The 12389-nt window shown below is 38.5% G+C and overlaps 1 protein-coding gene across 4 annotated transcripts in view; it reads right to left on the bottom strand.

Moving 5' to 3' along the window:
- Positions 1 to 232: 232 nt before the first annotated feature.
- Positions 233 to 12389, bottom strand: part of RELN (reelin) — a 510672-nt gene continuing 498515 nt past the window's right edge. For 2 of the 4 annotated variants that reach the window (XM_072147208.1, XM_072147209.1), the window contains exons 64-65: positions 6741 to 6876; positions 233 to 1514 (exon numbers count right to left, since the gene is read on the bottom strand). In XM_072147208.1, coding sequence (XP_072003309.1) covers positions 6747 to 6876 — 130 coding nt within the window. In that variant the 3' untranslated portion in view covers positions 233 to 1514; positions 6741 to 6746. The remainder of the gene's footprint in view (positions 1515 to 6740; positions 6877 to 12389) is intronic. The other 2 variants (XM_072147211.1, XM_072147210.1) reach the window with 1 other exon arrangement.

Below are 12389 nucleotides of genomic sequence, written 5' to 3'. Positions count from 1 at the left end.
ATTATCTGTCCTGAATTATTAAGAGGTTCTGGCCTAGGGTAGATTTCAGCTATAGCCTTCACCAATGTTATGGCACAAGTAGTGAACCAACCAGGATAATGCCACTTTCATTTCTGCCCCACTCTACTCACTTTTTTGAATAGTCTTCACAGGTGCAACTTTTCTGCATGCCAATTTTCTTGTGTGCAATGCTTAATACGTTGGATTTCTTAAAAAATATGTAAGCAATTCAAAAGGAACAAACATTCAGAACAGTTTATTTCTGTATTAACATTAATATAACAGAAAATGATACTTTCTATCAATATGCTCAGAGGGTCATGGTATATACAAATTTAGGGATATGAAACAAGTGGGCACATAGTAATAATTGGTATTGCATTAAAAATATTTTATGAGGTGATTACGAAGTGGTTAATATGGACATAGTATAAAAGTGTCATACAGTTCATAAACACAACAAATCAGTCTATTACAGTAAATTTTAAACACTGCTTATATCTTTATTTTATCTTGGAAACTGTAACATGTTGATCATCTAATTTGATGCGTAATGTTACCATGTGATGCCATGTTACTATTGCTGGTGGTATATATATATTTAAGCAGAGAATACATAAAACTGCAGTAAGGACATATTACAAATGGCAAACAAATAACACAACCACAAACTACAAACCACTCTAATGCCACAGACACCACTATGCAGTTACTGTTGTGTTATTGGCCTTTGAAACTAAAAAACACTGCCACTGCCAATAATGAAATGCTGATGCATCTTTTAAGGATGTATTCACAATTCTTATAGGAAAACGTTTAAGATAACATATCTATAGTCTTTTTAACATTACAGCTGTTGCTCTTTACCAGCTTTATGACACCACTAATGTAACTTTCAGTGATATCTGGTTTGTTATAAACATATGTTCATTGGGACATAGATCACATAAAACACTGTATTGTATCTAATATGATGGTATGTTTAAGAGGACAAAAACATGATAATTTAACTGCATAAAATATGACACATAGATGGATTACAGTGCACTTAATATCTAAGTGTCAACATCTTGTTAAATACTGAGCTTTTTCATACGTTCCCACATGTCTCTGTGCTTAAGGATGATCTCATGTTAAACAAATGATATTGCTTAACTGAAATATTGCCTATTAAACTGCTACAAAGATTACATACTTTCACGGACATATCAACATTATAAGATTTACTGATGAGAAAATAAGTTACTTCTCATTAGTTCACAGTGAGAAAAGTGGAGTATGGTCAGTCTTAAAGGAGGTCCTTGGTTATTTAAGCCAACTGCAGGAATGTTTTGAATCTGGACGCAGTTTTGGGATTGGACAACAATGAAAAGCAAACACTTCATATGGTGGCAGAAATTTTACATATTTGACTTCTTCATGGGTAGATTCTCAGAGCCCTCCTTCGTCTGTTGTAGAAATGTCTAAGCCCATGCTGCCGTGAAAAATTCATCATGTAATTTTGTTTGCGAGTGCTGAAAAAAAAAAAAATGAAACATTTGTGAAGATAATATAACCTAGCATACAAGGAAAAATAAAAAAATAACAGGTTTTTGTACAGGTGGCACAGTACTTAACAACGAGGACTTACTTTGCCAGGCTCATGATATAATGAGTTATCAATATCAGCTTTTGTGGGAGTCTAACATTTGAGATCCCCCCCCCCCCATATAAGTGATTCAAGCAGCTCGGGTCACAGCCTCGGGTCACACAAAGATCCGAGGCTATCATGATCTATGCTATCTATTACAATGCGATTTGCACATTATAATAAATGGTGTGCAAAATCCCCATATACTGCTATACTTTAGTATGGCAGCATATGGTAGGATCAATTGGACAACCTAGGGTTAACGTACCCTAGGGAGTCTGAAAAATAGTAAAAATAAAAAAGTAAAAAAAAAACTATTTATATTAAAAGAAACCTAAAAATTCAAATCCCCCCCTTTCGCTAGAAGTCATATAAATATAAATAAAGAGTAAAAATCATAAACACATTAGGTATCGCCATGTCCAAAAATGCCCTATCAAAATATAATAACACATTTTATTGCCATTTTGAAAAATATAAAAAATTCTATAAAAAGTGATCAAAAGGTTGTACAGTTCTAAAAATCGAAGCATTGAAAACGTCATCAAAAGTTGCAAAAAATTACACCACCCACAGCTCTGTACACCAAAGTATGAAATAGTTATTAGCACCAGAACACGGCAAAATGAAGAATTTTTTTTTGTACTGGAGGTTTTAATTTTTGTAATGTTTTGAAAACATTATAAAACCTATACAAATTTGGTATATCAGTGATCGTAGTGACCCAATGAATGAAGTAGACCTGTCATTTGGGGCACACAGTGAAAGCCGTAAAATCCAAGCCCACAAGAAAATGACGCAAATGCGTTTTTTCATCGTTTTCACAGCATTCAGAACTTTTTTCCTGCTTCCAAGTATATGGCACAGAATATGAAATACCACCACTATGAAGTGCAATTTGTTGCAATGGGCAGAAAACAAGCCCATACACAGCTCTTTACATGGAAAAATAAAAAAGTTATAGATTTCTGAAGGTGGGGAGTGAAAAATAAAGACACAAAAAGGGCCTGGTACTTAAGGGGTTAATCATCAATAATGTGTGGTAATTAATCTAGGTTGTTAAGCCCCACTGTTACCTTGGGCCCATAGCAACCTGCTACAGTGGTAGTTACAACTGTGGTATTACTACTCCTATCCTACATATAAAGGCCCATCCTACTACTACTCTGATCCCCCTGTACAGTGCTACTCCTATCCTTCATATCTGGGCATAACACAGAACTACTTCTCCCCTTTACTAAATATTTGGGCATGTCACAGCTCGTCTACTCATATTCTATTTATAAGGGGACCAATACTAATACTCATATCCTACATAAATAGGCACAATACAATATATTACTATTCTGCATGAATATATTGGGACAGCTCAGTACCATCACTTCTATCGTACATACTATATTGGCACCACACTCTACTACTACAACACAATGGGGAGAATCTATTGAGATTTTAAATGACAGTCTTCATAGCCTCCCCTCCCCACTAGTGCATGGCATACATGGCCGGATATACTAAGAGGCTTCTGACTGTTAGTAGATCTGGACACAATCTCTGCCAGTTCAGACCTGTTAAGACTTAGCAGAGATTTCAGATATTCAGTTTTTGCCACTCGTAAATTCGTAGGCAGTGGCGTTCACCCCCCTGCTCACTCTTTCACACCCAAAGTGTTGTGTGGGTCAGAAAACAAAAATAAAAGATGGTCTTTTTACATGTCTTCTGTTGGAGAAGTCTTAGTAGATCAGTGTGCCTACCCCTAAATATATGGGTACAGTACTTCTACACCTAGATAGCAAATATGGGCTTAGTATAGAACTTGTACATTTATGAGAACATACTACTGCTTCTAGCAAGGACATATGAGCAAAGAATATTTTACGAGCACACGAGAGCACTGCTACTTCCACATGGACGAAGCAAGGTACTACTACTCGTATGCAGCAAAAATGTAGGCACAGTACTATTACTCCTGTTATGTACATATACGCACAGAACAATACAACTTTTATCCTCCATATATAGGCACAGCAAGAAGGCCAGATTGATTAATATACATGTAAGGCTTTCCTTACAATTTTAAAATGAAAGGCCTCTCCGACAATCAGCTTTCTGACATTTTAGGCTTTGCAAATACAAGGCACTGTTTGAAGAAGTGGTCATGGCGACCCTGACCAAATATAACAGAGAGGAACTATGGCGGAAAACAGTCAGAGATTGTTCCTGTAAGGTACTTTATTTAAAGAGCACCATAATTATTCATGTAGAGTACTGATCACTTACTGGAGCCAGTATCTGGTCACTTTATTTGGAATTTGCTCCCATGCTTAACAACTAGCTATGCTTTGACTACTATGTATATTTTTTAATTTATAATCCTTTGTTGAACATTATGGGGCACATGTAGCATAATTCTGGCTTTGCCTGTCAGGTTTTTTTTTTTTTTTACTTTTCTGCTGGTCAGATGTATCTAATGAGGCATTTGATCTTTAGGGAATTTGCGACTTTTTGAAAGAAAAGTGTCAAAAAGTCTCCAAAATTTGCAATCAGCTCTAAGCTAATTTCTACACCTGGTCAGGGCGCCTATAGATTTGTGCCAAAATAGTTTTTTTTTTTTAAAAGTCACAACTTTCACATCTAGATTCATGTGATAACTCAGGGAACACCAGAGAAAACTAGACAATGGCCAACTTTGAAGGGAGATGGTGTTAGGAGCAAAAAAAGTAGCAAAAGAATAATGCAAGCAAAAAGTTTGATACATATGCCCCTATATGTTACAAGTATGCAATACGGAGTAGAATTGTAGGAGGTGGTGTTATCTATTACCAAACCTACATCTAATTACCATAGTGACAGATTTTTATATACATACACACACACATATATATAAATTTTATTTACGGAGCTATTAATGATATACTTAACCTCTTAACGCTCAGCGTCCGATATATCGGACGCTGAGCGCAGTGACTTAGCGCTCAGCGTCCGATATATCGGACGCTGAGCTGATGCCGGTTCAGCTCAAGATCTGAGCCGAACCGGCATCGGGAAAGACGGGGTGCCGGCTGTGACTGATAGCCGGCACCCCAGTGTAACACCCGCGATCGGAGTTGTCTCCGATCGCGGGTGCTTAACCCGTTAAATGCCGCGGTCAGCGCGACCGCGGCATCTAACATGTATCTGGGGGATCTTTCCCCCACGATCGGCCCCCCCGAACAGTTTTCGGGGTGCGCCGATCGTTGCTATAGTAACTCTGGGGTCCGATCTGGACCCCAGAGTTACCTGCAAGAATTGCCAGTAAGATGGCGTCTGTGACGTCATCTTACTGGCACAGTGCCAGCCTATGCAAGTGTATAGGCTGACACTGATAATACTCTGCAATACATCAGTATTGCAGAATATTATCATGATGAAGCAATCAGATGATTGCTTGTTCATATCCCATGGTATAAAAGTGAAAAAGTAAAAAAAAAAGTTATTCAATAAAAAAATAAAGTCATAAATCACTAAAAATGCCCCAAACCCCCAAAACATATAAAGAGACATATAACTCAAAAAAAAGTCTAAATCATAACACAAACCCCACATATATAGTATCACCGCGTCCGTAACAACCCGTAGAATAAAAGTAAATCATTATTGAACCCGCACGATAAACGCCGTAAAAAAAAACTGTTATAAACCCTCCAAAAATTATGATTTTTACCTTTTCAATCCCACAAAAAATGCTATAAAATGTGATCAAAAAACCATATGTACTGCGACATGATACTGGTGCAATGTACAACATGTCCCGCAAAAAACAAGCCATCAACCAGCTCCGTAGCCAAAAAAGTAACAAAGTTATGCCACTTGGAAGACGGCAATACATAAATGATAGATTTTTCCCCACATTAGGGTTTTGTTTGACAAATTTAGTAAAACGTAAGAAAATATATTCATGTTTGGTATCCCCGTAATCGTATCAACCCATAGAATAAAGATAACATGATTATTAGTCTATACGGTGAACACCAAAAAAAAAAGAAGTAAAAAATCCAGTACAGAATTGATGCTTTTCTACTCCTGTCCTCAAAAAACGTTCCTAAATTTTCAACAATAGGTGATACAAACCCCAAAATGGTAACATTGGAAAAAGCATCTCATCCCGCAAAAAAAATGGCATCACATGGCCCCAATAACGAAAAAGCGAAAATTTTATAGCCTTCAAAAGGGGCCAATGAGGAAACTAAAATCCTGGCAGCTGCAGCGCCCTCCTTCCCTTCTGCACCTCGCTGTGCCCCCATAACACAAGTCACAGCCACATGTGGGGGGTCTTTGTACTCAGGAGAAATTGCAGAACAAATTGTATGGTGGGTTTTCTCTTTTTATCTTTTGGAAATGTGTAAATTTTAGGGCTAAATGAACGTATAAGGGAACAATATGACCATTCTAAATTTCACCTCCATTTTGATTCAATTACTATGAAGATCTCAAGGGGTTAACAATCTTCGTAAAAGCTGTTTCTGATAGCTTGAGGGGTGCAGATTTGAAAATGGGTTGGTTATATAGGGGGTTTTGATGCTAAATATGTAAAATTTCATTCCAAACTGTATTTATCCCCAAAATAGTCAATTCTGAAAATCCGGAAAAGCGATATTCTATTTGCAAGCCGCGTGACATCAAAATAAATTATCCAGACATTTCAGAAATTATGAAAATGTAAAGTAGAGAAATGGGAAATGTTATTCAGCAACTTATTTAGGTGGTAAATCGATCTGCCTGAAAACGCAATGATTTTGAATTTCGAAAATGGCAAATTTTTCCAAAAATTTATCATATTTTCTTTTTTTTTGTAAATAAATGCAAAACTTATCTGCCAAAATTTACCACTAAAATGAAGTACAACATGTGGGGAAAAAACAATCTCAGAATCGCTTTGATAAGTAACAGTGTTCAAAAGTTATAACCGTATAAAGAGACGCAAGTCAGAATCCAAAAAATCGGGCTGAGCCTTAAGCTACAAAATGGCTGCGTCCTTAAGGGGTTAATAACACCCTTCTACCTAAGTATTCAATTGTTGTCATAGCCACATGAACATTATAAGAAGACAACAAATACAGTACACACTTACCTTACTCTAGGGTAAAACCAATGAAAGCAAATAATGAAATATAACACAAGTTAGAAAATGCCTTTCTATGCATGCAGCACTGTGATTACTCATAAAAGACGGATGAAGATTAGAGGCAATATACGATTTTTCGTCTCTTATAAAAAGAAATTAGAAACATTACTTTTGTGGTTGCATACATTGATATTACTCATAACATATGCCATGCAGTATTTGCTCACAATACAGAGATGTACTGAACATTCATGATGTAATGAAAAATGTCTGGAGGTGATGGTGACTTCATTTTTATGTTAATATTAAATCTGTGTACAATAACATTTTGCACAAAAATACTTTAGCGTACATTATGCCATCAGCCATATATAGTTAAAGATCTTAAACAGATTAAAGCTGTAAATTATTAGAACTGTCTGGAATCTCAGCAGTGTCATAATAGGAAAAGAGCCAAGAGCAAGATCTATATACACATACTACACATATAAGGGTGTGCAAATGTTAAAGGGGCTTTCAAGGTTATTGACTCTGATAAACGGTGTAGAATACGGCATCAATATGAGATCAGTAGAGCTGCAAAGTGTTGGACCCTCACAGATCAGCTCAGGAAATAAACATGTCATCAATATCAATAACCTGGAAAAAAACCTTTAAAACAATATTTTGTTTCAGTTACAAGAACTCCAGATGCACATGCAATAATTGTGTGACTATTTTCCTTTTTGGTGCGGTAGACAAGAGAGTGTTTTGGGAGGAGGTAAAGGGAAGATGTACACACAGGCAGTTCCAGCAATTTACAAGTGCATATACACAAATAGTGGTAGCATCTAAAAGGACCTGTTTTTACATAACATCGCGTCACGTCAGCCTTTTGCCCAGAATACTGTGTCAGGATATATGAAAGGGAGGAGCAAACTAGTGTTAACCATTTAAAACAGCAATACTTTCTTGCTAACACTACCCCAATCCTGCTATTTGTTGCTATGTCCAGTAGACATTGAAAATGTTGCAAAAGAACACCTCTTTCAGAAGACCAGAACAGATTTCTGTTACAAATTGTAATAAATTATGTACAGAGGTCAGACATCCTCTTTGAGAAAACTACTGTACCTTCTTAGAGGACACTTTTCAATGCTATTTATAGTGATCATCTGAAAGAGCTTTTACTGTAAGACATGATTGTATTATAGTTATGGTGAAAAATTTAGAAATTAGGTCCTTATTATTACTAAACAAAATGCAAGGAAACATGGCATGCTTGAAACTTATTGGGGAAGATTTATCAAGCTGTCTGAAAGGCAGAATATTTCTAGTTGCCTATGGAAACCAATCACAGCTCTGCTTTCATTTTACCAGTGCTCATGAATATTTTAAAGGGGAGCTGTGATTGGTTGCGTGGGCAACTAGAAATATTCTGACTTTCAGACAGCTTGATAAATCTGCCCCAGTGTATTTTGGAGACTTCTGCAACTGTCTTAACAGTTTGCCAGTAATTAGCGCAGATGAGCGCCAGTCGTGATGTATTGTCAGGAAGAGAAACCTACCTAGTGGGCAAAAATTGGGTTTTAAGATAATAAAGTAATATTTTTCAGGATAAAAAGAGAACTATCACTTCTTCTACAGTATCACATAGTATAGACAAGTAGCACAAACAAAAAGAACCTAGATTGTACATCATTAGCCACATAATGCCACAGCCTTTTTTTCCCGTAACTTGGAACAGTGGAAATCTCTGTTTCAGAGAAACATCCAAACATTATCTTTGCATTAAATGAAAGTCAAGCAGTGGAAATCAGCAATGGCCACAACAGCAGTAACTTCAACTAGGTTCCGATGGCTGGTTGAATATAGTTCCACAAGAGGTGTTCACAGCCTGGTAAAGGTAGCTTCAGGCTGGAGAGGACAGTTGGCTGCTTCAGCAGCAGGATAAGACAGACTCCTGAAGGTGGATGTCTGCTTGGGGACTGATGGTTGCAAGTTGTGCCTCAGCACCCTCTGGGCTCTCCCAGGAGAGGCCTCAGGAGAAAGAGACCAGAACTTTCCACACCAAAGGTTTATGTAACCTTTGGAAGTGTCCAGCTTAGGCATACCATCCAACCAGCACCACTTTACAATGCAATAACAACTGTGCATCTGATTGGTCACACAATTACATATTCCTTCTAAGGCAGATATTTATTAGCTGCATTACTACTTCCAAACACTTGAGGCTCTCCTTGAGTTGATCAGGTCACAAGAGAAAATCCTACTGAATGGAGAAAGTTGTATGATAAAATGATCTATGATTTATTTTGATGCAAAAAGTATTTCTGTATTTGTTTGTTTTATACTAATAAAAATTGCCCCCTATGTACAGGGATATAACTACTATAATACTGCCCCCTATGTACAGGAATATAACTACTATAATACTGCCCCCTATGTACAGGAATATAACTACTATAATACTGCCCCCTATGTACAGGAATATAACTACTATAATACTGCCCCCTATGTACAGGAATATAACTACTATAATACTGCCCCCTATGTACAAAAATATAATTACTATAATACTGCCCCCTATGTACAGTAATATAACTACTATAATACTGCCCCCTATGTACAAGAATATAACTACTATGATACTTCCCCCTATGTACAAGAATATAACTACTATAATTCTGCCCACTATGTACAGGAATATAACTACTACAATACTGCCCCCTATGTACAAGAATATAACTACTATAATACTGCCCCCTATGAACCTTTGTCTATGTTGATGGTAGAAGCACTTCTCCTCTAGGCGTAGAGGATGCCCCCTTGTCCTGGTCACAGGCCTAGATATAAAAAGATCTTTCGAGAGATCCTTATACTGCCTGTTCAGTTCTAAACTGAAAACCCCCAAATTTTGTAATCTGTCAGTGTATTCTAGTCCCCCCATTCCCTTAATAATCCAGGTTGCTCTCCTCTGCACCCGCTCCAGTTCTACTATGTCCTTTTTATACACTGGTGCCCAAAACTGTACACAATATTCCAGGTTTAAGGTGACCAGGTGACTATGTTCTTATCATAAGAATCTATTCCTCTCTTGATACACCCGATAATTTTATTTGCTTCAGCAGCAGCTGCCTGGCTCTTCTCACTAAAATTAAGTTTACCATCCACCAATACCCCCAAGTATTCAGCTGCAGTTTTACCAAGTATTTAACTGTTTAGAACATAATTGTACTTTCTGTTTCCATGGCTAAAGTGCATAACCTTACATTTATCCACATTAAACCTCATCAACCATTTCTCTGCCCACTCCTCAAGCTTTCAAAGATCCTTCTGTAATGCTATACTACCGGCCTCAGTATTTATTACTTTACAGAGCTTAGTATAATCTGCAAATATTGAAACTTATGTAAAGCCACTACAAGGTTATTAATAAAAATATTAAAAAGAAGTGGCCCCAATACTGACCCCTGTGGCAATCCACTGGTAACGTCAACCCAATCTGAGAATGTGCCATTAATGATGACCATCTGTTTTCTATCACTAAGCTAATTACTTACCCAAATACACAAACTTTCCAGCAGTCTTATTTTATGTACCAACCTTTTATGTGGCACGGTGTCAAATGCCTTGGATAAGTCAAGATGTACAACATCCACAGCCTCCCCCAGATCCAGGTCTGTACCCCTGAGGAAGGGTGGCCGAAACACGCGTTGGGGAGTCCGGGGGGGTGGGGGGGACGATCACATAGCACCATTGGTCACTGTGAAATATACTGTAAACTTCTGATGTGAGATATTTATTACGGCAGACTTTTTTTAGTTGGTGGATACACCCTGTATGTTGTATATGTGACCTGGCCCAGCTGGACCATAGTATTTGGTTCTCTGATTGCATCAATTGTACATGTCTTTTTTGTATGTCTTTTAACATATCTAATAAAGTTTTATGTATTTACATATTTTTATATAAAGAACTGTGTAACTCAAGTATTCTTTGGTAGTATAATTATTCTGTATTCTTTGGTAGTATAATTATGTTGTTGGAGTAATTCTATAATAGAATGGTGGAAGGTTATATACCTGATGTCTCAAAATGGAGATAAGATATCTCCCCCCGATCCAGCCTGGAATTTACCTCCTCATAGAAGCCAATCAGATTAGTCTGACAGGACCGATGCCTCATAAACCCATGCTGATGCTAGGTCATAACGTTATTTACAGTGAGATACTCCAGGGAAGCATGTCTAACAAACTCCTCAGATATTTTCCCCACAACAGAAATTAGACTTACAGATCTGTAGTTTCCAGGATTGCTTTTTGATGCTTTTTTGTATATTGGTACCACATTTTCTTTGAGCCAGTCATTTGAGAACTGTCAGGCTCGCAAGGGAGGATTCTGGGACTTCTGGTCCTTCCTCCGACAGCAGCGTTCTCCGACCTCCTGCGTGTCTCCATGCAGACTCCACCTCTCGTCTGCTACCAGCGGTCTCTGGCGCGTGCTCCGCTTGGTTTGAATTGTTGTGATCTCGGCTAGTTTTTGACGTAGACCCTTTTGCTTACTGATTTTGCTCTTGACGTACTACTCTTTTGTATTTTATGTTTGTTAGTCTGTTTGTGTTGTTCCCTTCCTGCACTTATCTAGTGTATTCCGAGTAATCAAGTAGTCGCCTCACGGTTTAGCACGAGTGGGCTATAGGAAGGGATAGAGGTTGGGGCAAGCTCTGGGAACACTATCCCCTGTCTTCTGTGTTACCCAACCCTAACAGAAACACTGGCCGCACGTAGGTCTGCCTCCTGTATCCGACCTGCTACATTCTCTCCTCCCATGGAGCCTTTGTCATCTGTGATCGCTCAGGTCCAGACCTTAACTCAGCTTGTTCAGGGTCTGTCTGCCTGTATTCAAATGCAGGAAGTAATGCAAGTGCCGGAGCAGACACCACTGCAGGCTCCACTGCCACCTGCGCCAGAACCTAAGGTTCCCTTCCCTGAATTTTTTTTTTCATTTCGGGTGGTATGTAAACTTTATTTTTCTTTACACCCTCTCTCATCGGGCACAGAGACACAAAGGGTGGGCGTGGTCATTTCCCTTTTGCACGGGGATCTGAAAAATTGGGCCTTCTCTCTCCCACCTGACTCTCCATCGCATTCTTCTCTTGATGCCCTGTTTTCTGCTTTAGGCCAGATTTATGATGAACCTGACTGCCAGACCGAGTACAGGACTTAGTCCTAGCTTATGCCGAGCCTGAGACATTAGATGAAGCTATGACTCTGGTCATCCGAGTTGATCATCGCCTAAGATCCAAACGATCGCCTAGGATGTCCCCTGACTGTCAGCCAGTGGCCAGTCTGTCTCCAGGCCATCAAGAATTGGAATCCATGGAGCTGGATAGCATCTCTTTTGCACATCGGAAGCAACATCGGTAAGACGTCAGCTTTGTTTCTACATCAGATCAACACCTGTTCCAAGAGGTAGCAGCAGGAAAACTTCTGCTCCTAGGTAGTAATTGGGGGGGGGGGCTGCTTAGGAGCTTGGGTACTACCAGTTGTGTCTAGAATGTATATACCTTGTACGGTTAAGTTTCAATCTGTTTCCTGTTTCGGAAACTCTGAAGCTGGTTCATTGGGGTCCTCACTGTAAGGATCACCTGACCAGTGTTTCATTATGTACAGT

Source organism: Engystomops pustulosus, chromosome 4 (genome assembly GCF_040894005.1).
Source record: "Engystomops pustulosus chromosome 4, aEngPut4.maternal, whole genome shotgun sequence".
NCBI lineage: Eukaryota > Metazoa > Chordata > Amphibia > Anura > Leptodactylidae > Engystomops > Engystomops pustulosus.
This window is presented reverse-complemented; position numbering and strand designations above follow the sequence as displayed.